Raw genomic sequence first — 27,272 nt, 5'->3', positions numbered from 1 at the left:
TAAAATAGGTATTGGTATGAATAATAACCACTAAAATATACAATTATTTAAAAACTATCAATTTGTTAGAGAATATCTTCTTGATAATCAATATTTTGATTATTTGGCATATGGAAAGATATAATTTATATATCATCATGATAATGTTGAGATTATCGTTTAATCTTGAAATTTCATGTTTATTATTGAACCAACATAAACTGCATACGTAATAATATTAGTTCGAAATAGCATCAAAGCAAAATTCCTAACTTCCTTTCAATTAATTTCCCAGAAAAAGATTCCTAATACTTAAAACTAAATGAAAATTCGAAAATATGTATTTTTCAAAACTCAGTCTCATAAGGGGAAAAAATAAAAAAAAATCAAGTTTTTAACAAACTCGCTGATTTTGCAATTTTATGCTGATTTGAAATTATAGTATATATTATTATCTTATTTAAAGATATGTTTCTTTGTAGCATTCACATAATATTAATCAGAACGCTAGAAAAATGGAATTTTTGGAAAAGGCGATAACGATTATTTGCAAATTGCCTCTCAATTTTCGGAGGCTTTCAATTTTTACAGTGGACCCTTAAGTTGGTGTCAGAAAGTTGTAAGTGCTCTATTAAAAAATATTTACTCATAAATAATTAAAATAAAAAGATAATAAATAAATATACTTCAATGTATGTCAGATAATTTCTTACTTTAAGTGTTCTTAAATCCATTATTATTCTTTGCTTCTTAATAGGCTCTAATAGATATATGGAAATCGACAATTTCACGATGATCTGCTATTTTTGCAATAATGAGTGGTGTATGTCCATCTTTATCTTTCGCTTCTTTATCTGCTCCTGCAGATATGAGGGATTTGACAATTTCAATATGACCTTCTTTTGTTGCAATAATGAGTGGTGTATTTCCTTCTTTATCTTTCGCTTCTTTATCTGCTCCTGCAGATATGAGGGATTTGACAATTTCAATATGACCTTCTTTTGTTGCAATAATGAGTGGTGTATTTCCATCTTTATCTTTCGCTTCTTTATCTGCTCCTGCAAATATGAGGGATTTGACAATTTCAATATGACCTCCTTTTGTTGCAATAATGAGTGGTGTATTTCCTTCTTTATCTTTCGCTTCTTTATCTGCTCCTGTAAATATGAGGGATTTGACAATTTCAATATGACCTTCTTTTGTTGCAATAATGAGTGGTGTATTTCCATCTTTATCTTTCGCTTCTTTATCTGCTCCTGCAAATATGAGGGATTTGACAATTTCAATATGACCTTCTTTTGTTGCAATAATGAGTGGTGTATGTCCATCTTTATCTTTCGCTTCTTTATCTGCTCCTGTAAATATGAGGGATTTGACAATTTCAATATGACCTTCTTTTGTTGCAATAATGAGTGGTGTATTTCCTTCTTTATCTTTCGCTTCTTTATCTGCTCCTGCAGATATGAGGGATTTGACAATTTCAATATGACCTTCTTTTGTTGCAATAATGAGTGGTGTATTTCCATCTTTATCTTTCGCTTCTTTATCTGCTCCTGCAAATATGAGGGATTTGACAATTTCAATATGACCTTCTTTTGTTGCAATAATGAGTGGTGTATCTCCATCATTGTTCTTCGCTTCTTTATCTGCTCCAGCAGAGATTAGATATTTGACAACTTCGAGATGATTAAATAATGCAGCTTCAAGAAGTGGAGTATATCCATCATTATTCTTTACCTCTTTATCTGCTTCAGCGGAGATTAGGTATTGAACAAATTCAAGTTTATCAAAAGCTGATGCAATGATGAGGGGAGTGGATCCATATATATCTTTAGCTTCTTTGTTAGCTCCAGCAGAGATTAGATATTTGACAATTTCAAGATGGCCTTCTTTTGCTGCAATAATGAGTGGTGTATTTCCATCTTTATTCTTCGCTTCTTTATCTGCTCCAGCAGAGATTAGATATTTGACAATTTCAAGATGACCTTCATTTGTTGCAATAATGAGTGATGTATTTCCACCATCATCTTTGACTTCTTTATCTACTCCAGCAGAGATCAGATATTTGACAATTTCAAGATTGCCTTCTTTTGTTGCAATAATGAGTGATGTGTTTCCATCTTTATTCTTCGCTTCTTTATATGCTCCATCAGAGACTAGATATTGAACAACATCAAGATGACCTCCTTTTGTTGCAATAATAAGTGGTGTATTTCCACCATCATCTTTGACTTCTTTAACCGATCCAACAGAGATCAGATATTTGACAATTTCAAGACGATTTTCTTTTGATGCTTCAATCAGTGGTTTACTTACATCTTTATCTCCAACCTCCATAAGGTATTTGACAACTTCAAGATGACCTTCTTTTGATGCCATTATGAAAGCAGTGGATCCGGATTTATCGCATGCTCCTATATTGGCACCAGAAGAAATTAGATATCGAACAACTTCAAGATTTCCTTTTATTGATGCATTAATCAGTGGAGTACGTTGAAGATAATCGCTATAATTTACATCGCAACCATATTCAATAAGGTATTTTACAAGTCTGAGATTTCCTTTTTCAGATGCTTGGTGTATGACTTTCTTCACATCTTCATTCTTCTTTATCAAATTTTCTAGCTCGACTTTTGAAAGTTCATCAAAGAAATTGCAGATATCGTCAAGATTATCAGATTTCATATGTTCCAATAGATTTTCTTTATTAATTTGATCGAGAAGAAATTCTATCGACTTTCCTTCTTTATTAGCTCCAATAGAAAGAAGGTATTTTCCAATTTCAAAATGACCTTCTTTTGTTGCAATAATGAGTGGTGTATCTCCATCATTGTTCTTCGCTTCTTTATCTGCTCCAGCAGAGATTAGATATTTGACAACTTCGAGATGATTAAATAATGCAGCTTCAAGAAGTGGAGTATATCCATCATTATTCTTTACCTCTTTATCTGCTTCAGCGGAGATTAGGTATTGAACAAATTCAAGTTTATCAAAAGCTGATGCAATGATGAGGGGAGTGGATCCATATATATCTTTAGCTTCTTTGTTAGCTCCAGCAGAGATTAGATATTTGACAACTTCAATATGACCTTCTTTTGTTGCAATAATGAGTGGTGTATTTCCTTCTTTATCTTTCGCTTCTTTATCTGCTCCTGCAGATATGAGGGATTTGACAATTTCAATATGACCTCCTTTTGTTGCAATAATGAGTGGTGTATTTCCTTCTTTATCTTTCGCTTCTTTATCTGCTCCTGTAAATATGAGGGATTTGACAATTTCAATATGACCTCCTTTTGTTGCAATAATGAGTGGTGTATTTCCTTCTTTATCTTTCGCTTCTTTATCTGCTCCTGCAAATATGAGGGATTTGACAATTTCAATATGACCTCCTTTTGTTGCAATAATGAGTGGTGTATTTCCATCTTTATCTTTCGCTTCTTTATCTGCTCCTGTAAATATGAGGGATTTGACAATTTCAATATGACCTTCTTTTGTTGCAATAATGAGTGGTGTATTTCCATCTTTATCTTTCGCTTCTTTATCTGCTCCTGTAAATATGAGGGATTTGACAATTTCAATATGACCTCCTTTTGTTGCAATAATGAGTGGTGTATGTCCATCTTTATCTTTCGCTTCTTTATCTGCTCCTGCAAATATGAGGGATTTGACAATTTCAATATGACCTCCTTTTGTTGCAATAATGAGTGGTGTATTTCCTTCTTTATCTTTTACTTCTTTATCTGCTCCTGTAAATATGAGGGATTTGACAATTTCAATATGACCTTCTTTTGTTGCAATAATGAGTGGTGTATTTCCTTCTTTATCTTTTACTTCTTTATCTGCTCCTGCAGATATGAGGGATTTGACAATTTCAATATGACCTTCTTTTGTTGCAATAATGAGTGGTGTATTTCCTTCTTTATCTTTCGCTTCTTTATCTGCTCCTGCAGATATGAGGGATTTGACAATTTCAATATGACCTTCTTTTGTTGCAATAATGAGTGGTGTATTTCCTTCTTTATCTTTCGCTTCTTTATCTGCTCCTGTAAATATGAGGGATTTGACAATTTCAATATGACCTCCTTTTGTTGCAATAATGAGTGGTGTATTTCCTTCTTTATCTTTCGCTTCTTTATCTGCTCCTGTAAATATGAGGGATTTGACAATTTCAATATGACCTTCTTTTGTTGCAATAATGAGTGGTGTATTTCCATCTTTATCTTTCGCTTCTTTATCTGCTCCTGTAAATATGAGGGATTTGACAATTTCAATATGACCTTCTTTTGTTGCAATAATGAGTGGTGTATTTCCTTCTTTATCTTTCGCTTCTTTATCTGCTCCTGTAAATATGAGGGATTTGACAATTTCAATATGACCTTCTTTTGTTGCAATAATGAGTGGTGTATTTCCTTCTTTATCTTTTACTTCTTTATCTGCTCCTGTAAATATGAGGGATTTGACAATTTCAATATGACCTTCTTTTGTTGCAATAATGAGTGGTGTATTTCCTTCTTTATCTTTCGCTTCTTTATCTGCTCCTGTAAATATAGGGTGTCCAAAGGTGTGTTTAGCACAAACCTGAATACTGCGAATAGAAATAAACAAGTTACATATATATAAAGTTTATTTAAATATAATCACCATTGGATTCAATCACGCGTTCGCAGCGATCGATCCAGGCTTGAAAGACACGCTTTAAATCATCATGAGAAAATTGCTCAAATTGCTCTCTTACAAAATTTTCAAGATCATCTGGATTCGCGAATTCGCGTCCTTCAGCTCTCTTTTTTAGCGTGCCGAATAAATAAAAGTCAGAGGGTGCAATATCAGGTGAATAAATTGGGTTTGGAACAACTTTGACATTGTTTTCCACCAAGTAATTCATTACCTTATGACTTTTGTGAACTCTTGAATTATCAAAATGAATTGCAAACTTTTGTTTTTGTTGTTTGGATTTCTCAAACTCATCAGAATTGATAATTTGAGTAAGAACATTGTCAATTAGATACTGAGCATTCATCGTATTAGGTTTTTGAAGAATATCAATTGCGATGATGCCATTCACGCCCCAAAAAACCGACAACATCATCATTGGTGTGTCAATTTTTTTCTTCGGGAATGTTTGCGGATTTTCATCCTTCGGGATCCACATGATTTTGGCTTCTGTTGCATATTGAAACCAAGACTCGTCCCCTGTTACTAAAAAGCGAAACTTCTTGGATTGATACGCACCCAATATAGAGAGGAGCTCTTTCGAAGATTGGACTCTAGATTTTTTTTGAACTGAATTAAGGTTGTGCGGAACCCAACGTGTATACGCTAGTTTGTAGTTCAAATAATTGTGCAGATAATAACTGACTGTTGTACGTGGTATCTTTGTCATCTCCTCTATCCTTCTGAGTGATGCTCTTGGGTCTTCATCTAGCGCTTGAAGAATTGCTTTGATTTTTCTTTGATCCGGCAATTTTTTGTCAATTTTTATGATGGGCGCCTTTTTGTTCATGAAGTGATACATCCTAACATGATACGTTACAGTGGAATAGCTAGAAGCATCCATACCGAAGCATTTTACCAATGTCTCGTAGATTTTTTTACAGTCTTTGCATTTTTTTGCAAGAGCGAGGATGTTTTCTTTATGATTCATTAAAAAAATGAAAAAAATCTCGCCAAAATTTCCCGCGAAACCGCCTCTTGTCTCAAAATTCATTTTATATCCCGGCATGGCGCCAAAATACAACATACTCATCATATACATATATTCATATTTTTTATTATATATTTATAATCAGCATATATCTCCTTTAATAGTCTCATATAGAGCGCTGTGCTAAACGCACCTTTGGACACCCTATATGAGGGATTTGACAATTTCAATATGACCTTCTTTTGTTGCAATAATGAGTGGTGTATTTCCATCTTTATCTTTCGCTTCTTTATCTGCTCCTGTAAATATGAGGGATTTGACAATTTCAATATGACCTACTATTGTTGCAATAATGAGTGGTGTATTTCCTTCTTTATCTTTTACTTCTTTATCTGCTCCTGCAAATATGAGGGATTTGACAATTTCAATATGACCTCCTTTTGTTGCAATAATGAGTGGTGTATGTCCATCTTTATCTTTCGCTTCTTTATCTGCTCCTGTAAATATGAGGGATTTGACAATTTCAATATGACCTTCTTTTGTTGCAATAATGAGTGGTGTATGTCCATCTTTATCTTTCGCTTCTTTATCTGCTCCTGCAGATATGAGGGATTTGACAATTTCAATATGACCTCCTTTTGTTGCAATAATGAGTGGTGTATTTCCATCTTTATCTTTCGCTTCTTTATCTGCTCCTGTAAATATGAGGGATTTGACAATTTCAATATGACCTTCTTTTGTTGCAATAATGAGTGGTGTATTTCCATCTTTATCTTTCGCTTCTTTATCTGCTCCTGCAGATATGAGGGATTTGACAATTTCAATATGACCTCCTTTTGTTGCAATAATGAGTGGTGTATGTCCATCTTTATCTTTCGCTTCTTTATCTGCTCCTGTAAATATGAGGGATTTGACAATTTCAATATGACCTTCTTTTGTTGCAATAATGAGTGGTGTATTTCCTTCTTTATTTTTTACTTCTTTATCTGCTCCTGCAGATATGAGGGATTTGACAATTTCAATATGACCTACTTTTGTTGCAATAATGAGTGGTGTATTTCCTTCTTTATCTTTTACTTCTTTATCTGCTCCTGTAAATATGAGGGATTTGACAATTTCAATATGACCTTCTTTTGTTGCAATAATGAGTGGTGTATTTCCTTCTTTATCTTTCGCTTCTTTATCTGCTCCTGTAAATATGAGGGATTTGACAATTTCAATATGACCTTCTTTTGTTGCAATAATGAGTGGTGTATTTCCTTCTTTATCTTTCGCTTCTTTATCTGCTCCTGTAAATATGAGGGATTTGACAATTTCAATATGACCTTCTTTTGTTGCAATAATGAGTGGTGTATGTCCATCTTTATCTTTCGCTTCTTTATCTGCTCCTGTAAATATGAGGGATTTGACAATTTCAATATGACCTCCTTTTGTTGCAATAATGAGTGGTGTATTTCCTTCTTTATCTTTCGCTTCTTTATCTGCTCCAGCAGAGATTAGATATTTGACAACTTCGAGATGATTAAATAATGCAGCTTCAAGAAGTGGAGTATATCCATCATTATTCTTTACCTCTTTATCTGCTTCAGCGGAGATTAGGTATTGAACAAATTCAAGTTTATCAAAAGCTGATGCAATGATGAGGGGAGTGGATCCATATATATCTTTAGCTTCTTTGTTAGCTCCAACAGAGATAAGATACTTGACAACTTCAAGATGACCTTCTTTTGTTGCAATAATGAGTGGTGTATTTCCATCTTTATTCTTCGCTTCTTTATCTGCTCCAGCAGAGATTAGATATTTGACAATTTCAAGATGACCTTCATTTGTTGCAATAATGAGTGATGTATTTCCACCATCATCTTTGACTTCTTTATCTACTCCAGCAGAGATCAGATATTTGACAATTTCAAGATTGCCTTCTTTTGTTGCAATAATGAGTGATGTGTTTCCATCTTTATTCTTCGCTTCTTTATATGCTCCATCAGAGACTAGATATTGAACAACATCAAGATGACCTCCTTTTGTTGCAATAATAAGTGGTGTATTTCCACCATCATCTTTGACTTCTTTAACCGATCCAACAGAGATCAGATATTTGACAATTTCAAGACGATTTTCTTTTGATGCTTCAATCAGTGGTTTACTTACATCTTTATCTCCAACCTCCATAAGGTATTTGACAACTTCAAGATGACCTTCTTTTGATGCCATTATGAAAGCAGTGGATCCGGATTTATCGCATGCTCCTATATTGGCACCAGAAGAAATTAGATATCGAACAACTTCAAGATTTCCTTTTATTGATGCATTAATCAGTGGAGTACGTTGAAGATAATCGCTATAATTTACATCGCAACCATATTCAATAAGGTATTTTACAAGTCTGAGATTTCCTTTTTCAGATGCTTGGTGTATGACTTTCTTCACATCTTCATTCTTCTTTATCAAATTTTCTAGCTCGACTTTTGAAAGTTCATCAAAGAAATTGCAGATATCGTCAAGATTATCAGATTTCATATGTTCCAATAGATTTTCTTTATTAATTTGATCGAGAAGAAATTCTATCGACTTTCCTTCTTTATTAGCTCCAATAGAAAGAAGGTATTTTCCAATTTCAAAATGACCTTCTTTTGTTGCAATAATGAGTGGTGTATCTCCATCATTGTTCTTCGCTTCTTTATCTGCTCCAGCAGAGATTAGATATTTGACAACTTCGAGATGATTAAATAATGCAGCTTCAAGAAGTGGAGTATATCCATCATTATTCTTTACCTCTTTATCTGCTTCAGCGGAGATTAGGTATTGAACAAATTCAAGTTTATCAAAAGCTGATGCAATGATGAGGGGAGTGGATCCATATATATCTTTAGCTTCTTTGTTAGCTCCAACAGAGATAAGATACTTGACAACTTCAAGATGACCTTCTTTTGTTGCAATAATGAGTGGTGTATTTCCATCTTTATTCTTCGCTTCTTTATCTGCTCCAGCAGAGATTAGATATTTGACAATTTCAAGATGACCTTCATTTGTTGCAATAATGAGTGATGTATTTCCACCATCATCTTTGACTTCTTTATCTACTCCAGCAGAGATCAGATATTTGACAATTTCAAGATTGCCTTCTTTTGTTGCAATAATGAGTGATGTGTTTCCATCTTTATTCTTCGCTTCTTTATATGCTCCATCAGAGACTAGATATTGAACAACATCAAGATGACCTCCTTTTGTTGCAATAATAAGTGGTGTATTTCCACCATCATCTTTGACTTCTTTAACCGATCCAACAGAGATCAGATATTTGACAATTTCAAGACGATTTTCTTTTGATGCTTCAATCAGTGGTTTACTTACATCTTTATCTCCAACCTCCATAAGGTATTTGACAACTTCAAGATGACCTTCTTTTGATGCCATTATGAAAGCAGTGGATCCGGATTTATCGCATGCTCCTATATTGGCACCAGAAGAAATTAGATATCGAACAACTTCAAGATTTCCTTTTATTGATGCATTAATCAGTGGAGTACGTTGAAGATAATCGCTATAATTTACATCGCAACCATATTCAATAAGGTATTTTACAAGTCTGAGATTTCCTTTTTCAGATGCTTGGTGTATGACTTTCTTCACATCTTCATTCTTCTTTATCAAATTTTCTAGCTCGACTTTTGAAAGTTCATCAAAGAAATTGCAGATATCGTCAAGATTATCAGATTTCATATGTTCCAATAGATTTTCTTTATTAATTTGATCGAGAAGAAATTCTATCGACTTTCCTTCTTTATTAGCTCCAATAGAAAGAAGGTATTTTCCAATTTCAAAATGACCTTCTTTTGTTGCAATAATGAGTGGTGTATCTCCATCATTGTTCTTCGCTTCTTTATCTGCTCCAGCAGAGATTAGATATTTGACAACTTCGAGATGATTAAATAATGCAGCTTCAAGAAGTGGAGTATATCCATCATTATTCTTTACCTCTTTATCTGCTTCAGCGGAGATTAGGTATTGAACAAATTCAAGTTTATCAAAAGCTGATGCAATGATGAGGGGAGTGGATCCATATATATCTTTAGCTTCTTTGTTAGCTCCAACAGAGATAAGATACTTGACAACTTCAAGATGACCTTCTTTTGTTGCAATAATGAGTGGTGTATTTCCATCTTTATTCTTCGCTTCTTTATCTGCTCCAGCAGAGATTAGATATTTGACAATTTCAAGATGACCTTCATTTGTTGCAATAATGAGTGATGTATTTCCACCATCATCTTTGACTTCTTTATCTACTCCAGCAGAGATCAGATATTTGACAATTTCAAGATTGCCTTCTTTTGTTGCAATAATGAGTGATGTGTTTCCATCTTTATTCTTCGCTTCTTTATATGCTCCATCAGAGACTAGATATTGAACAACATCAAGATGACCTCCTTTTGTTGCAATAATAAGTGGTGTATTTCCACCATCATCTTTGACTTCTTTAACCGATCCAACAGAGATCAGATATTTGACAATTTCAAGACGATTTTCTTTTGATGCTTCAATCAGTGGTTTACTTACATCTTTATCTCCAACCTCCATAAGGTATTTGACAACTTCAAGATGACCTTCTTTTGATGCCATTATGAAAGCAGTGGATCCGGATTTATCGCATGCTCCTATATTGGCACCAGAAGAAATTAGATATCGAACAACTTCAAGATTTCCTTTTATTGATGCATTAATCAGTGGAGTACGTTGAAGATAATCGCTATAATTTACATCGCAACCATATTCAATAAGGTATTTTACAAGTCTGAGATTTCCTTTTTCAGATGCTTGGTGTATGACTTTCTTCACATCTTCATTCTTCTTTATCAAATTTTCTAGCTCGACTTTTGAAAGTTCATCAAAGAAATTGCAGATATCGTCAAGATTATCAGATTTCATATGTTCCAATAGATTTTCTTTATTAATTTGATCGAGAAGAAATTCTATCGACTTTCCTTCTTTATTAGCTCCAATAGAAAGAAGGTATTTTCCAATTTCAAAATGACCTTCTTTTGTTGCAATAATGAGTGGTGTATCTCCATCATTGTTCTTCGCTTCTTTATCTGCTCCAGCAGAGATTAGATATTTGACAACTTCGAGATGATTAAATAATGCAGCTTCAAGAAGTGGAGTATATCCATCATTATTCTTTACCTCTTTATCTGCTTCAGCGGAGATTAGGTATTGAACAAATTCAAGTTTATCAAAAGCTGATGCAATGATGAGGGGAGTGGATCCATATATATCTTTAGCTTCTTTGTTAGCTCCAACAGAGATAAGATACTTGACAACTTCAAGATGACCTTCTTTTGTTGCAATAATGAGTGGTGTATTTCCATCTTTATTCTTCGCTTCTTTATCTGCTCCAGCAGAGATTAGATATTTGACAATTTCAAGATGACCTTCATTTGTTGCAATAATGAGTGATGTATTTCCACCATCATCTTTGACTTCTTTATCTACTCCAGCAGAGATCAGATATTTGACAATTTCAAGATTGCCTTCTTTTGTTGCAATAATGAGTGATGTGTTTCCATCTTTATTCTTCGCTTCTTTATATGCTCCATCAGAGACTAGATATTGAACAACATCAAGATGACCTCCTTTTGTTGCAATAATAAGTGGTGTATTTCCACCATCATCTTTGACTTCTTTAACCGATCCAACAGAGATCAGATATTTGACAATTTCAAGACGATTTTCTTTTGATGCTTCAATCAGTGGTTTACTTACATCTTTATCTCCAACCTCCATAAGGTATTTGACAACTTCAAGATGACCTTCTTTTGATGCCATTATGAAAGCAGTGGATCCGGATTTATCGCATGCTCCTATATTGGCACCAGAAGAAATTAGATATCGAACAACTTCAAGATTTCCTTTTATTGATGCATTAATCAGTGGAGTACGTTGAAGATAATCGCTATAATTTACATCGCAACCATATTCAATAAGGTATTTTACAAGTCTGAGATTTCCTTTTTCAGATGCTTGGTGTATGACTTTCTTCACATCTTCATTCTTCTTTATCAAATTTTCTAGCTCGACTTTTGAAAGTTCATCAAAGAAATTGCAGATATCGTCAAGATTATCAGATTTCATATGTTCCAATAGATTTTCTTTATTAATTTGATCGAGAAGAAATTCTATCGACTTTCCTTCTTTATTAGCTCCAATAGAAAAAGGTATTTTCCAATTTCAAAATGACCTTCTTTTGTTGCAATAATGAGTGGTGTATCTCCATCATTGTTCTTCGCTTCTTTATCTGCTCCAGCAGAGATTAGATATTTGACAACTTCGAGATGATTAAATAATGCAGCTTCAAGAAGTGGAGTATATCCATCATTATTCTTTACCTCTTTATCTGCTTCAGCGGAGATTAGGTATTGAACAAATTCAAGTTTATCAAAAGCTGATGCAATGATGAGGGAGTGGATCCATATATATCTTTAGCTTCTTTGTTAGCTCCAACAGAGATAAGATACTTGACAACTTCAAGATGACCTTCTTTTGTTGCAATAATGAGTGGTGTATTTCCATCTTTATTCTCGCTTCTTTATCTGCTCAGCAGAGATTAGATATTTGACAATTTCAAGATGACCTTCATTTTGTTGCAATAATGATGATGTATTTCCACCATCATCTTTGACTTCTTATCTACTCCAGCAGAGATCAGATATTTGACAATTTCAAGATTGCCTTCTTTTGTTGCAATAATGATGTGTTTCATCTTTATTCTTCGCTTCTTTATATGCTCCATCAGAGACTAGATATTGAACAACATCAAGATGACCTCCTTTTGTTGCAATAATAAGTGGTGTATTTCCACCATCATCTTTGACTTCTTTAACCGATCCAACAGAGATCAGATATTTGACAATTTCAAGACGATTTTCTTTTGATGCTTCAATCAGTGGTTTACTTACATCTTTATCTCCAACCTCCATAAGGTATTTGACAACTTTCAAGATGACCTTCTTTTGATGCCATTATGAAAGCAGTGATCCGGATTTATCGCATGCTCCTATATTGGCACCAGAAGAAAATTAGATATCGAACAACTTCAAGATTTCCTTTTATTGATGCATTAATCAGTGGAGTACGTTGAAGATAATCGCTATATATTTACATCGCAACCATATTCAATAAGGTATTTTACAAGTCTGAGATTTCCTTTTTCAGATGCTTGGTGTATGACTTTCTCACATCTTCATTCTTCTTTATCAAATTTTTCTAGCTCGACTTTTGAAAGTCATCAAAGAAATTGCAGATATCGTCAAGATTACAGATTTCATATGTTCCAATAGATTTTCTTTATTAATTTGATCGAGAAGAAATTCTATCGACTTTCCTTCTTTATTAGCCCAATAGAAAGAAGGTATTTTCCAATTTCAAAATGACTTCTTTTGTTGCAATAATGAGTGGTGTATCTCCATCATTGTTCTTCGCTTCTTTATCTGCTCCAGCAGAGATTAGATATTTGACAACTTCGAGATGATTAAATAATGCAGCTTCAAGAAGTGGAGTATATCCATCATTATTCTTTACCTCTTTATCTGCTTCAGCGGAGATTAGGTATTGAACAAATTCAAGTTTATCAAAAGCTGATGCAATGATGAGGGAGTGGATCCATATATATCTTTAGCTTCTTTGTTAGCTCCAACAGAGATAAGATACTTGACAACTTCAAGATGACCTTCTTTTGTTGCAATAATGAGTGGTGTATTTCCATCTTATTCTTCGCTTCTTTATCTGCTCCAGCAGAGATTAGATATTTGACAATTTCAAGATGACCTTCATTTGTTGCAATAATGAGTGATGTATTTCCACCATCATCTTTGACTTTTTATCTACTCCAGCAGAGATCAATATTTGACAATTTCAAGATTCCTTCTTTGTTGCATATAATGAGTGATGTGTTTCCATCTTTATTCTTCGCTTCTTTATATGCTCCATCAGAGACTAGATATTGAACAACATCAAGATGACTCCTTTGTTGCAATAAATAGAGTGGTGTATTTCCACCATCATCTTTGACTTCTTTAACCGATCCAACAGAGATAAGATATTTGACAATTTCAAGACGATTTTCTTTGATGCTTCAATCAGTGGTTACTTACATCTTTATCTCCAACCTCCATAAGGTATTTGACAACTTCAAGATGACCTTCTTTTGATGCCATTATGAATAGCAGTGGATCCGGATTTATCGCATGTCCTATATTGGCACCAGAAGAAATTAGATATCGAACAACTTCAAGATTTCCTTTATTGATCATTAATCAGTGAGTACGTTGAAGATAATCGCTATAATTTACATCGCAACCATATTCAATAAGGTATTTTACAAGTCTGAGATTTCCTTTTCAGATGCTTGTATGACTTTCTTCAATCTTCATTCTTCTTATCAAATTTTCTAGCTCGACTTTGAAAGTTCATCAAAGAAATTGCAGATATCGTCAAGATTATCAGATTTCATATGTTCCAATAGATTTTCTTTATTAATTATCGAGAAGAAATTCTATCGACTTTCTTCTTTAGCTCCAATAGAAAGAAGGTATTTTCCAATTCAAAATGACCTTCTTTTGTTGCAATAATGAGTGGTGTATCTCCATCATTGTTCTTCGCTTCTTTATCTGCTCCAGCAGAGATTAGATATTTGACAACTTCGAGATGATTAAATAATGCAGCTTCAAGAAGTGGAGTATATCCATCATTATTCTTTACCTCTTTATCTGCTTCAGCGGAGATTAGGTATTGAACAAATTCAAGTTTATCAAAAGCTGATGCAATGATGAGGGGAGTGGATCCATATATATCTTTAGCTTCTTTGTTAGCTCCAACAGAGATAAGATACTTGACAACTTCAATATGACCTTCTTTTGTTGCAATAATAAGTGGTGTATTTCCATCATTATCTTTTGTTTCTTTTTTGCAACCAACTTCTATGAGAGATTTAACGAGTCCGAGATTTCCTTGTTTACATGCAACATGAAGGACGTTTCAGCTCGAATTATCTATCCTTTGGCAAAATAAGGGATCAAAGGCCTTTGAAAATCTCCCTGATGATGAAAGTTGGTCAAGGAAATTGTAGAGATCGTCAAGATTATCAGATTTCATAAGTTTCGATAGAGTTTCTTTATCAATTTGATCGAGAAGAAATTCTATCGATTTTCCTTCTTTATTAGCTCCAATAGAGAGAAGGTATTTTCCAATTTCAATATGGCCTTCTTTTGCTGCAATGCTGAGTGGTGTATCTCCATCATTGTTCTTCGCTTCTTTATCTGCTCCAATAGAGATTAGATATTTGACAATTCCAAGTTTATCTAAAATAGATGCTTCAATGAGTGGTGTATTTCCATCTTTATCTTTTACTTCTTTATCAGCACCAATAGAAATCAGATATTTGACAACTTCAAGACGACCTCCTTTTGTTGCAATAATAAGTAATGTATTTCCATCTTTATCTTTTACTTCTTTGTTAGCTCCAACAGAAATAAGATATTTGACAACTTCAAGATGGCCTTCTTTTGTTGCAATACTGAGTGGTGTATTTCCATCTTTATTCTTCGCTTCTTTATCTGCTCCAGCAGAGATTAGATATTTGACAACTTCTTGTTTATCAAAAAGTGACGAAATTATGAGTGGAGTATTTCCATTTTGATCTATATTTTCTATATAGCATCTGCATTTTAAAAGAGACTTTACGAGTTGGATATTTCCTTCTTTACTTGCAACATGAAGTACATCCATCCAGGATGCATTTCTCTTTTCGCAAAGCCCCTCTTTACAAGCCAATGAAAACATATTATGATTGTCTTGTAATGAAAGCATTTTCATGAAATTGTAGATTTGTTCGAAATTATTTGAATCCTTTAGTTTATAAATTTTTGCTCGAATAGGATCTCTTATTATAGAATCACATTCACATGAGGAAAGATATTTAACAATTTCAGGATGATCTTCTTGAGATGCACAATCTATTGAAGTTTGATATTTGAAATTCTTTGCATCCTTATTAGCTCCTGCTTCAATAAGGAATTGAACAACTTCAAGATGACCATTGCGTGAAGCTAAAATGAGTGGAGTATTTCCTTCATCATCTCGTCCTTCTAAATTACAACCTACAGAGATAAGATAATCAACAATTTGAAGTTTATCACGGCGTGACGCCATTGTGAGTGGAGTATTTCTTGTATTGTGCTTTGCTTCTTTGTCACATCCTGCAGAGATAAGATATTCAATAATTTGAAGATGACCTTCAGAAGATGCAACAATGAGTGGAGTGTTACCGTTATTAGATTTTGATTCTTTATCGCATCCACTTTCAATAAGATATTTGACAAGTTTGAAGTTTCCATCTTCGCATGCTACATGAAGTACGTTTCCGCCGTCATCTTCATTTCTTGCATTCCAAAGTCCTTCGGCACATGATTTCGAAATAGCTGCTTGTTTATCTTGCTTTGAAAGGTCATTAAAGAAATAATAGATACTATCGAAATCATCAGAATTCTTAAGTTCAGCAATTTTTGCCAGAATATCGTTATCAATTTGATCTTTTGCATTGGTCTCCTCTTTGGAATGTTTGTTCTTTTCTTCTTTCTTTTGGTGATCACTTTTTGATTTCGCCTTTTCTTCTTTGGCTTGCTTGTCTTTTCCATGGAAAAGCCTTTTGAATAATCCCCCTTTTTCTTTAGCTTGCTTGTCACTTTTTTGATTTTGAATATTCTTTGAAGGATCAGGTGTATCTTTGTTATGCATAATCGTTGGAGGATCAGGTGTATCTTGTTGTTGATGTTCTAAAAAGTCAATAATTCCATTAAAAATCTTGAATTTCATGTACTTTTTAACCGATTTAAGTGTTGAAATGATATCTTCCATGTCATCTATAGAAACATTAGAATCACGAATGATTGAAGAGAGTTTCTTTGCTTTAATTGTATGATGGGACTGTTTAAGTAGATTAACGAAGTCATTTGTTGTTAATTTTGAGATTTTCATAATTTTTTCGACGTCCTCGATTTTAAATTCATTAAAGAAATTCCCCTTATTAATATAATCGCTGATATGAGCCGCAATGAATTCATAATTAAGATCTTGGCTCATCTAAATCAGGAAACTTTAATAATTATTGAATCAATAAATGACGTTAATTTTTCTATACTTTGAATCATTTTCATAATTCATTATTTTAATTTGTTATATATCAATTTGCTTTTATATTTAAATCCGAATTAATTTGGTCAAAGCTCTCAAAAATTAAAATGTAAAACATATGTATTGAATTAAATTAAGAGAAATTTCCTAGAGAATAAAAAACTTGTCATTTATTTAAATTTATTTAAAATTCAAAGCATCATTCAAATCAAATAATTCTGATGTTCAATAGTAAACAAAAAAAAATTCAAAACTTTTAACGTTCATGGAATTTTAAAATTTATTATGTTCCAGTTGCTTAACTGAAACATCATAAATTATAATTTTAAAATTCAGGCAATGATCTTATTCAATTATATTATCTATTAAATCATTATCAATCCTAATTGAAGTCAAAATTAAAGAAAAATCATAGAACGAAATTTGACATTTCTTTGTTTTTTATGTTTTTAATATCATTTTTATTGTTATCGGATATATGTATTATTCCAATAACTATTAAACCAAAATTCTCAATCAACCCGACCCGATTTTTTTGATTGGTTTTGAAAAAGAAAGCAGGAAAAGTGCCACATAAAATTGTATTCAATTCAAGAATCCAAAATCCATAGCATTCAACTTCCTCTATATGATTCATCTCCAGAAGTAAAAGAACATGCAGACTTACAAACAGTTCAATACCTAGAAAATCTGTCTATTTCAATTTCTAAAGATAGCTTGAAGCATGAATTCTCAGTTGAAACGCTATTATTTAAATTAGGTTACAAATAATTTTACCAATGAAAACGAAGCGAAACCCAACTCTCATTTTTGATAGGCGGCGGTGGTCGTTATAGAAAGTAACGTCTTATTATGTGTCAAATATTATTATTTAAATAAGAATATCTAATTCAGAGCTAAATGTTGCTATATCTAATATTTATCTTCACCAAAATACAATTTTTGAAATAATTTCATTAATCTTATTTTATTAAGATTTTGTAAATCAGGCCAATGTAAGAATAAATGTGTTTTCATCTTGTATATCATTTCTTTTAATAAATATCCTAATTTTCAGAAATTTGTAAATAATTATGATAAATCCGGATTATAAGATTTAACTATGTAAATATTCATACTACACAGCTCGGTGATATTCGGATCTATGATTGTGAATAGCAAAATTATACAAGAATGGATCTCATAAAACTCACATTACCTGTTTCTGATTCATCGTTTGAATGAGTAGTCTTGTCCATGTATAATGTCCATGTGTTGATAAAATAAATTGACCTACCATATATTTCACATGAAAAAGTGTAATCGAATGCAGCCATATATATGAGTTTAATAAAACTGTAGTGAGGAAGATATTTTGCATCTTAAACAAACCCTCTCGTGTTGAATAATTTCATTATTTGAAAAAATTATTCAGATTGTGGGAATTTGACAATAGTGGATATATGTAATTTTAATAAATAATAATTTCTGCATGTGCCAAAGTTCATGTTCTAACATGAAATAATTTTTCTGCAAAAAATCAACAATCTGGAATGGATGAATATGTGTTCAATATATACATTAATATACAAAACAGATATTATATCGGAACTACAAATCAATTTGTTTCATGGGAGAAGCAATCGACAAAGATTACTTATCTCTAATTGTTTCAAATTTGATTGATGGTATGTCTTTATCAAGAGTTCCTACACAATATTTGGAGTACCTTTTTGAACCTCTTGCAAGCGAAAAAGAAATTGCGATGGCTTCTGGCAGAACTCAAACAGTAATTCGTATTCAAAACATTGTTAAAGAGATTAATAGCATTACATCACCAAATTATCATGATAGTCCTCGCTCAGTTCGATCTCAACGTTCATCAAATTCTTCACGATCTTCAATACCAATCAAAAAGAAACAAAAGCCTAAAGAAGATACTTCACAACTTAAAGAAACATCTGAATATGATATGTCTCATATTCCAACACCCACTTCGTTACAAGATATCATTTCTGTATTAGAAGTAGATAAAAATAGAGCTGTTTCCGCTAGAGATTATCATCAAGCACAAAAGATTTACAATATTATTCATGATATTAAAGTTCAATTATATCAATCTCCTCAAAAAATATCAAATTCTGGAAATTACTTAAATATCGAGCGCAAGATTGCTGATTTCGAGGATGATCTTCAAGATACTATAGATTATTACGATGAACAAAGAAAATTAATGCTTCAATTTAAAGCTGACGCAGAAAAAGAATTAAAAGAAATACATGAACAGCAGATCTCTGACTTTAAAGAAACGTGGCCTAAAATATTACCAGCACCATTCAGAAAAGTATCAAAAAGAGTTCTTGAAATTCGAGACCAAGAAAGGCACTTAATATATATGAACAGATATGATGATGCTATCGAATATAAGAATAGAGCGGATAGGCTCGAAAAGCGTGATATAGATAGACAAAGAGATAATTTTAATGACCAATTCAGAAGAAACTTAAAGACATTGAGGGATGCTCAAAAAAAGGAACTTCTTGCATTAAGTGCAAAATGGGCCTCAAAATTAGATGAATTAAATGCTCATGCGAAGAAGGATATAGAAAATAAGAAGAGAAATATAGAATTATTGAAATCAAAACTGTTACTTGATGATGCTTCAAGATTTAGGCTTTCTGACTATGAAGGAAAAAGTAGTGTAAGATCTCCACTAAGTCAAAGAAATCCATGGAAACCATAATGTGCAATATTATTATATTTTCTCAATTGTGCATATTATATGTTCTGTTAAATATATTAGTGTTTTTTTATGAATATTTTTTTATGAATTTTTTTCATACGTTATAATTAGAACTCTAATTCAAGAAGCATCAATTTAATTCATGTAATGGCAACTATTGATTCATGGATAAAGATTGAACTCGGAAAAAAACGAAATGAAAAGATTTGAAAAATTGATAATTGATCAATTTCTATGGTAGAAATATTGCTTACAAGGATACATTCCGTTATATTACATCGAAATTATTTGGCCATGTAAGAAGTTCTTTTCAATGATGTTCGTTTGAAATTTTAATGAGCCAAGAAAATACAGAACTCTTCCCAACCAGAAAATATGCCAAGCCAGATGTCAAGCTTGTTCTGCTTGGAGACTCTGCTGTAGGCAAGACAAAACTCGTCGAGCGCTTTTTGCTCAAAGATTACAGTCCAATTACAAACTCAACATTTGCACTTACATTATACGAGCATACAGAAAATCTTAGTGGCAAGGATGTCCAAGTATGCATTTGGGATACAGCTGGTCAAGGCTGCTTTGATGAATTGCATCCATCATTCTTCTACGGTGCTGATGCAGCTATTCTTGTTTTTGATGCAACAAGAAAGGAAACATACCAGCACCTTGAAGAATGGCATGCCCAGCTCATCAGTCAGCGTGGCCAAATTCCAATAATCGTTGTTGTTAACAAGCAAGACCTTAATCCAGGTATCACTCGTACTCAATTCAAGTGGGTAAAGGAACATAACTATCCAATCTACTATACATCTGCTGCAAAAGGCACCAACGTTTTCCGTGTCTTCCAAGAAGCAATTAAGCTTGGTTGGACACAAAAGAACAACCCAGATGATGTTATGGGTGTTATTGTTGGCCTTTTAGCTAAGCAAGCTGAAGAAAATACAGAATAAAATATTTCATATCTTTATATTTAAGAAGGAATTGGATTATTTGACTATTTATATGATGGCACATATAATTTGTTTAAATGTCAATATATAAAACATAAATCTATTAAAAATAAACTAAAAATATCTGTTCATATTTAAACATTAACTCCAGAACCTGAATCTTCATTTTCATCATTATCTGAAGGGTGTGATTTATCTTTCTTGCAAGCACAGCAAACAATAATAATGATGATAACTACAATGATAATTATTATTGCAAGAACAATTAGCAAAATAAAATACCACTGCAAACCAATGGATGCAGCAGATCCGGCCTCTAAAACAGCTCCAAGAGTCCATTGAGGCTCTGCATTATTAATTTTCCTTTGTGCATTTATTGTGACGGAATCAATGAAGCTGCCAAAACCTCGAGATAGGAAATTGATTATTAATAATTGTTGAGAATAAAAAGAACTTAAAAATGGATTTCCTTGAAAAATGGATTCTGCTTCAGCAGCTGAATAATTTCCAAATTTGAATGATTCATTTTTAAAAGTATTCAGGTCAAATGTTTTGAGTTTAAAATAACCTGCTTCATAATTTAATACGCCCAATCCATATAGTTTGTCAAATTTTTCGGGCAAAGGAACGCATTTGTTTTCCCTTTCATCTTTAAAAATACATTCAAAACCACCACAATTTTCTTTTGAATCCTTCTTTAATATTTGGTCTGAAAAGTAGTTATAGCATTTGTCAAAATCAGGATTACCAGGAACTTCAATTTTTCCATCACTTGTTTTTACAGAATAGTTTTTACCTTTAATTGTACATGGTGTTTTAGATGAATCATTATAAGCTTTCCAATTTACTGTATTTCCACTCACATCAGATCCGAATCCAAGCCAGCTGTATGCAAAAACATTATAATATTCCTTTCCTATTCTTATTTTTTTAACAAAACTATTTAGGTAGCTTCCAATCTTACCATTAACCTGGGATGCGAATTGAACAGATGCTCCTCCTATTTCTAAGATTGGTAATGTTTTTTCTTCGGTTCCTATTGCGTTACGTAGTTTGTTAACAGAAATCCATGCATAAATTCCCTCTTCATATCCTTCAATAACTCTGAAATACTTCTCGTTAATTTTATATTTAAAATTGTTTTTTGCTTTTGTATATGCTATCTTCAAAACTTTTGTTTGATCTTCTTTGCTTAAAAGTCTCATTCCTGCAGTTGCATATATCATTAGTGGAACATCAGGCCTTTCAGTTTCTGGAATCCAATTATTTGCTTTGTTTGTGAGAAGTTCTGTGTAAATATCGTCCATAATAGACTCATTTTTCGCAACATCTGATAGTTTTATTTGTGCTTTGTAATTATATTGTTGCCCTTTTTCGTCTAAAACAGCCTCATATGTAGATGGATCTCGAGAATCTTTGTATTGATACAAATAAACACGGGTTCCACTACTGCCGGCGTCGAATATCAGAACTTTTGTTGCTACAGCTAGTAATGGATAGATCAAAATCATTTTTTGTATAGACTTTAATCTCAAAATTGTAAAAAATAATTGATTGAAATTTTTTCAATATATTCTCAATTTTGAAATGCAATCAATACTTAAATTGATGTAAATTGTTTTCGATATGATACCAATGATAAATTTGTAACTATATATTTCAACACTTGTTTTCAATTTTGAGAGATACTTGAAAATTAAAAAGCTGTAAATAGGGTTGTTAGATTCCCGACGATAGGTGTCTTGGAAGATTTGCCTGGTGTCATCATAGTGTCTTTAAATCAAAAATTTTATTTTGGAGTTAGTTTTATTGATTTTTCAAAAAAAAATTTTTCTAAAACAAGAAAATAAAACGATAAAATATTTATATTTTATATAAGGATCTTATATATTTAAAATAAATATCATTTTATTTTTTTCATTGGTGTCTGTCAAACCATAATACACTATTCAAAAATTCAATGTGTCTTGCGGTTTCAAAAGACACCTTCAAATTGAACGATAGCACAGACACTATTGAATTTTACCCATTTTATTTAGTTTTTGCCCTTTTTATTTTTAAGAATTAATGACTGAAACAGCCGTTTTGCTATGACCTCAATCACTTTTATTTATTATTTTAAATATTATTTAATTTTATTATTTGAATAGGCCAACTTATATTTGAGAAGCTCAATTTGAGACCACTTAATACATTGAAATATCATAAATATTGAAATATTAACAAGTGTATTTCAAAATATTGAAATTATAAAAATTTATAATACTGAAATTGAGACAAATTAGTAAATTCAATGTGTTTTTTTGAAATAACTCTCAAATATTATTTTTTTGTTTATTTAATGATGAATAAATATGATTTGCAAGAATCTTTGAAAAGAATATAATATAGGTTCTATTTTTTGTAAAATTTATCCAAATCATGTATTACATAAATTACGATTAAAACGATGAAAGAACCAAAAAGTGTGTTTTGTGTTTTGTTGTTGCGTGTTGGATGCGGGATCCTTTTATTTCCGAAATCGACAAAAAATTTGGAAATTTAATTTCCGAAATCGACAAAAAATTTGGAAATTTAATTTCCGAAATCGAAATTATATTAATGTTTTTAATATTCTTATATCAAAAGGATTAAGGTTCATTAAGAGAAAAACAATTCTTCTTCTTCAATCTATTGGCGCATTTATTTCTACACGCCAATAAGGAAGGGAAAATTATAAGACACCATGGTGTCTTCAAAACGCTAATTTTTGATATTTTTAACAACCCTAGCTGTAAACTACTTCTCAGTTTTTATTATCATTGAATCTACTCTTGCATTGAAAATAATTAAAAAGAGTTTCATTATATGTCAGTAATTGAGACACCATCATCATTTTCTGACAAATAATTATAATATTTTATATTTTCAAAGCAAATCATCAATAACCAAATGAAAAGGAAATTTTTAAAAATAATGAGGGTTGCTCCCTATCCAAAGTCCTTCTTCACATGACTTTGAAATCATCTTTTCATTTCCATGAGATGTATACTCATCAAAGAAACCGTAGATACTTTCGAAATCATCTGATCCCTTGAATTCTGAAATTTTCGAAATAAATTCTCTCTGATTTTTAAAACAAGCATTTATTGCATTCATGATTCAATAAAACAACTTCTGACGATATAATATACATATTTTATTAAATTACAACAAAAAAAAATTACAAAAATGATAAATTTTCTAAAATTGTTGCATTCATGATTCAATAAAACAAACTCTGGCAATATAATATACATATTTTATTAAATTACAACAAAAAAATTACAATAATTTAATTAATGCGCGTCTTGTCTTATCGAAGTCTCTTCCATTCTCCTCGTATTTGGAAATGATTAGAGAGAAGTCAAAACCTATCTTTGAGAGGTTTGTGATCTCGTGTCGCTCTGCATTTGTATAATTTTCGTTCATTGTTATGGAAAGTTCGTCATATTCTCTAGAACGAATAGATTCAATGTCCTGTCTCAAAAGTTTCTGTCTCCTCACCCGACCAACTTTCAACTGAGTGAAGTCATCATCGTAATCTTCTTCTTCCATGAACTGTGCGCTCTGTAGGATTTCCTCGAACTGGTCAGCATCAACTTTCGGCTCTCCTTCCTCTTCTTGGATGCCTCCTTCCTCACGAATTGTTGAAATTCTGCTGATTCTCGAAATTTCGTCTGAAAATCGCAAAGCATTCTCTGCATTTTGATTGAATTTGTCCAAGAAGTCCGAAATAACCATTGCGCTCTCTTTGTCAGCAACATCTCCTTTTCCATTTTTGATATCTCGTATTTTTCGAAGAACTTGGTTGAAAGGAACATTAAGCATCTCGTGGTTGGGTAATTCGATGGGTGGCATTGGAGATTCGTTCTCATCTCGTGGATTAAATAATTCTTGTAAATATCTTAAGTTTTCACCCAATAAGTCGGCTTGGTTACGTTGATTATTGTTGTCTCTGTTGTTATTTGCAGGTCTTGGCCTGTCTTGGCCAATATTATTTTCATGATTTTCATTATTTGGATTTTGTTGTTGGTTCTGATGTATATCGTCATTGTTATCATGGCCATTATCATTATCCGCATGATTTTCTTGATTATTTTCTAAAATATTATTTTCATTTTGATTTTCATTTTGATTTGGTTGTAAATCGTTCTGTTGGTTATTGCCATTATCATTGTTCTGGTTGTTATCGTTATCTATTTGTATTGGAGCATTTTCATGCTGATTTTCGTTGTTTTGGTTTTGTTGGACGTTTTGGTTATCGGCGTTTTCTTGTGGTTGGTCACCTTCCAATGGTTGGTCTGGTTCAATCACTTCATTTACTCTTCTGACAACTCTTGTGTTGTCTGCAGCAATAAAAGTAAGTGTAGGGATCTCTTCATCGGCAGTATATATGTCGTGCTTTGGTTTTGTTTGTTTTCTGTAAATTAATGTTGGAGCTTGAATATCAGTCAAAATTGTGGGAAGATTGATCTCGTTTCGAGCTGTTACCTCTGGTATCTCTTCCTCTTCATCGTGCTGCTTGAATTTAATGTATTCATCGTAAGGTGCAAGAAAATCATCTTTCTTTAAGGGATAATATGGGACCCTCGCTGATTTTCTCTCTTTGTATGCCTTGCTTCGTCCATATTTTATTATTTCGTATGAGTATTGTGTAAATGGGTATTCAAAATAGTCAAATGAATTTTCTAAGTTAAAAACTCGTTCAGATAATTGAGATTCGCATACAACAATAAGAGGATTTTGTTCTGATACATCGGAAACATTGATTTTATCTTGATCATTTAGCTTTTCTTCGTTGAAATATAGTGAAATTTGCTGGTCTTTAAATTCTGTAATATCTTTGAGTTTATCGATTGCATTTTGACATGTGCAGTCATCTTGCACCTCGATATCATATGTTTTCCCATCGATTGCCGTGATTTTTATCACAGCCATGTCGGAGAATTAAAAAAAATTAATAGGGTCATTCAATATTTAAAAGGGGAAGATCAAAAATTTTTCCACCAAATAATTAATAAAATATTATGTCATGAGAATGTGATTTTAATTTACCCGACCAACTAAAAGTGACAATAAAATATGGATGATTTGATTTTTCTGGAAAATCAGCTATGTGATATTAGCAATAATTCAATCGGATCTCTTAAGGAGCTCATCAAGAACAAGTACATGTACATGAAAGAAGATATTTTCTATTTCCTTGTTGATTTAGCAAAAATCAGATCATTATATTTTAATTTAATCATGGAACTTATAAAATTGGTGATGCCAGAGAACCCGATTGTTAGCCATTCCTCATTTACATACTATTTAATGGAAAATGGACTCTTAAAAGGAGAAAATTTTGTAATATCATCATCACCCATGAATTTCAACAAAACAGAGCTCCCATTTAGTGAAGATTCTATAGGATATTCTATAATGAATGATGATGTCTCTTCTTTTTCTTCCTTTTTATGTGATTTCAATGAATTAGAATTTGATGTCGATTATAAAAGCAAAGACAGAAAAGAAACAGTATTAGAACTTGCAGCACACAGTGGAAGTGTAAAGATATTCAAGTACTTGATGTTAAATGGTATGAAATTAAACGAGAAAATTCCAAATTTCGCAATAAAAGGTGGAAATACTGAAATCTTGGAAATTCTTTTGCAAAATGGTTTTAGCTTCCAAAACTATTTGCTAAAAGCAGTGAAATACCACAGAAATGATGCAGCACAGTGGATACTCCAAAGCTATAACTTGAATCCTGATAAATTAGGTCCATTTTGTTTAGCGCATCGAAATTTGTCACTTTTTATTGAAAATGGATATGATTTTAATGTAAGAGACTTTGCTAACAGAAATTCACTGATGATAAGTGTAGAGAAGAGGAATTTGGAGCTGACAAAGTTCTTAATCAAAAAGTTTGACATAAATGAATTTGATAATTTTGGATTAACAGCTTTGATGATTGCTTGTAACAATGGAAATCTCAATCTTGTTAAATATCTTATTGACAATGGTGCTGATGTTAACATTAAATCAGAAACTGGTTATAAGTCACTTCTTTTTAATAAAGGAATGAATGATGAAACTCATAATTTATCGAAATACATCAAAGAAAATGAAATGACAATGGATTCTTTGGGATATGATGGAACAACTGCACTTCTTTGTGCCGCAAATTGTGGTTATGCAGATATATGTAAGTATCTAATTGAAAAAGGATGTGAAATAAATTGTTATGACTCTCATAGAAAGAATGCTTTGTTGCATGCTGTTTCAATGAGAAATGTTGAATTAACAAAGATATTGATCGAGAATGGTATAGATTTAGATTTCCAAGACATTGCTGGTAAGACTGCTCTTCACTATACTGCATTAGTAAATGATGTGGAAATAGGAAAAATGTTAATTATGAGTGGTGCAAATCCTCGAATTGTTGATGCACATGGAGATATTCCAGTAACTGTTGCAGCAAGATCAGAATCAAGAGAATGGGTTGATGAGATATGCAACTGTATAATGGAATTAAGAAAAAGAAATAAACTTTAATTTCTGTAATTCATCTCTAATTATACTAAATATTCAAATGATTGTATAAACATTAAATCGAATCACTTCTACTTAAATGAAATAGAATATGATCTATATAAGAAATCAAATTATTAAATTCAAAATAAAAATATTGACTCAAGTTTCTCTTAGACTTAATAAAAATCAAATAATATGCTACATCTTGATTTAGTGGTTATGCTTCGATGTGAGTTAGCAATGAAATCAAGCTGAAGAA

At 32.2% G+C, this 27,272-nt stretch overlaps 10 protein-coding genes across 10 annotated transcripts, besides 1 other annotated feature; 3 read left to right on the top strand and 7 right to left on the bottom strand.

Annotated features, from left to right (window-relative positions):
• Positions 1–729: 729 nt before the first annotated feature.
• Positions 730–2,664, bottom strand: TVAGG3_0672840 (ankyrin repeat, PH and SEC7 domain containing protein SECG-related family; the record flags this gene model as incomplete). Its single annotated transcript, XM_001327185.1, has 1 exon — positions 730–2,664. The coding sequence occupies one exon, from the start codon at positions 2,662–2,664 to the stop codon at positions 730–732; it is 1,935 nt and encodes a 644-aa protein (XP_001327220.1).
• Positions 2,665–4,526: 1,862 nt separating this feature from the next.
• Positions 4,527–5,830: a mobile genetic element.
• TVAGG3_0672830 (Mariner transposase) lies at positions 4,607–5,734 on the bottom strand (the record flags this gene model as incomplete). Its single annotated transcript, XM_051242468.1, has 1 exon — positions 4,607–5,734. The coding sequence occupies one exon, from the start codon at positions 5,732–5,734 to the stop codon at positions 4,607–4,609; it is 1,128 nt and encodes a 375-aa protein (XP_051089055.1).
• Positions 5,831–8,384: 2,554 nt separating the features above from the next.
• On the bottom strand, positions 8,385–9,346 carry TVAGG3_0672810 (ankyrin repeat protein family; the record flags this gene model as incomplete). The annotated part of the gene is made up of 1 exon (XM_051242467.1): positions 8,385–9,346. A coding segment is annotated over one exon (962 nt), but the record flags the coding sequence as incomplete, so codon positions are not given.
• Positions 9,347–10,100: 754 nt separating this feature from the next.
• TVAGG3_0672800 (ankyrin repeat, PH and SEC7 domain containing protein SECG-related family) lies at positions 10,101–11,446 on the bottom strand (the record flags this gene model as incomplete). Its single annotated transcript, XM_001288845.2, has 1 exon — positions 10,101–11,446. A coding segment is annotated over one exon (1,346 nt), but the record flags the coding sequence as incomplete, so codon positions are not given.
• A 3,207-nt stretch (positions 11,447–14,653) lies between these two features.
• TVAGG3_0672790 (ankyrin repeat protein family) lies at positions 14,654–16,651 on the bottom strand (the record flags this gene model as incomplete). The annotated part of the gene is made up of 1 exon (XM_001327186.1): positions 14,654–16,651. The coding sequence occupies one exon, from the start codon at positions 16,649–16,651 to the stop codon at positions 14,654–14,656; it is 1,998 nt and encodes a 665-aa protein (XP_001327221.1).
• A 1,654-nt stretch (positions 16,652–18,305) lies between these two features.
• TVAGG3_0672780 (uncharacterized protein) lies at positions 18,306–19,603 on the top strand (the record flags this gene model as incomplete). Its single annotated transcript, XM_001327187.1, has 1 exon — positions 18,417–19,529. The coding sequence occupies one exon, from the start codon at positions 18,417–18,419 to the stop codon at positions 19,527–19,529; it is 1,113 nt and encodes a 370-aa protein (XP_001327222.1).
• A 256-nt stretch (positions 19,604–19,859) lies between these two features.
• On the top strand, positions 19,860–20,487 carry TVAGG3_0672770 (GTPase protein; the record flags this gene model as incomplete). The annotated part of the gene is made up of 1 exon (XM_001327188.1): positions 19,865–20,473. One exon carries the CDS (start codon positions 19,865–19,867, stop codon positions 20,471–20,473), a length of 609 nt encoding a protein of 202 aa, XP_001327223.1.
• Positions 20,488–20,492: 5 nt separating this feature from the next.
• TVAGG3_0672760 (8-oxo-dGTP phosphohydrolase protein) lies at positions 20,493–21,984 on the bottom strand (the record flags this gene model as incomplete). Its single annotated transcript, XM_001327189.2, has 1 exon — positions 20,608–21,984. The coding sequence occupies one exon, from the start codon at positions 21,982–21,984 to the stop codon at positions 20,608–20,610; it is 1,377 nt and encodes a 458-aa protein (XP_001327224.1).
• Positions 21,985–23,731: 1,747 nt separating this feature from the next.
• Positions 23,732–25,432, bottom strand: TVAGG3_0672750 (ubiquitin-like family; the record flags this gene model as incomplete). The annotated part of the gene is made up of 1 exon (XM_001327190.1): positions 23,777–25,432. The coding sequence occupies one exon, from the start codon at positions 25,430–25,432 to the stop codon at positions 23,777–23,779; it is 1,656 nt and encodes a 551-aa protein (XP_001327225.1).
• A 144-nt stretch (positions 25,433–25,576) lies between these two features.
• Positions 25,577–27,034, top strand: TVAGG3_0672740 (protein ubiquitination; the record flags this gene model as incomplete). Its single annotated transcript, XM_001327191.1, has 1 exon — positions 25,577–27,034. One exon carries the CDS (start codon positions 25,577–25,579, stop codon positions 27,032–27,034), a length of 1,458 nt encoding a protein of 485 aa, XP_001327226.1.
• Between the last annotated feature and the right edge of the window lie 238 nt (positions 27,035–27,272).

The sequence above is a fragment of the Trichomonas vaginalis genome, chromosome III (genome assembly GCF_026262505.1).
Source record: "Trichomonas vaginalis G3 chromosome III, whole genome shotgun sequence".
Taxonomy (NCBI): Eukaryota; Parabasalia; order Trichomonadida; family Trichomonadidae; genus Trichomonas; species Trichomonas vaginalis.
This window is presented reverse-complemented; position numbering and strand designations above follow the sequence as displayed.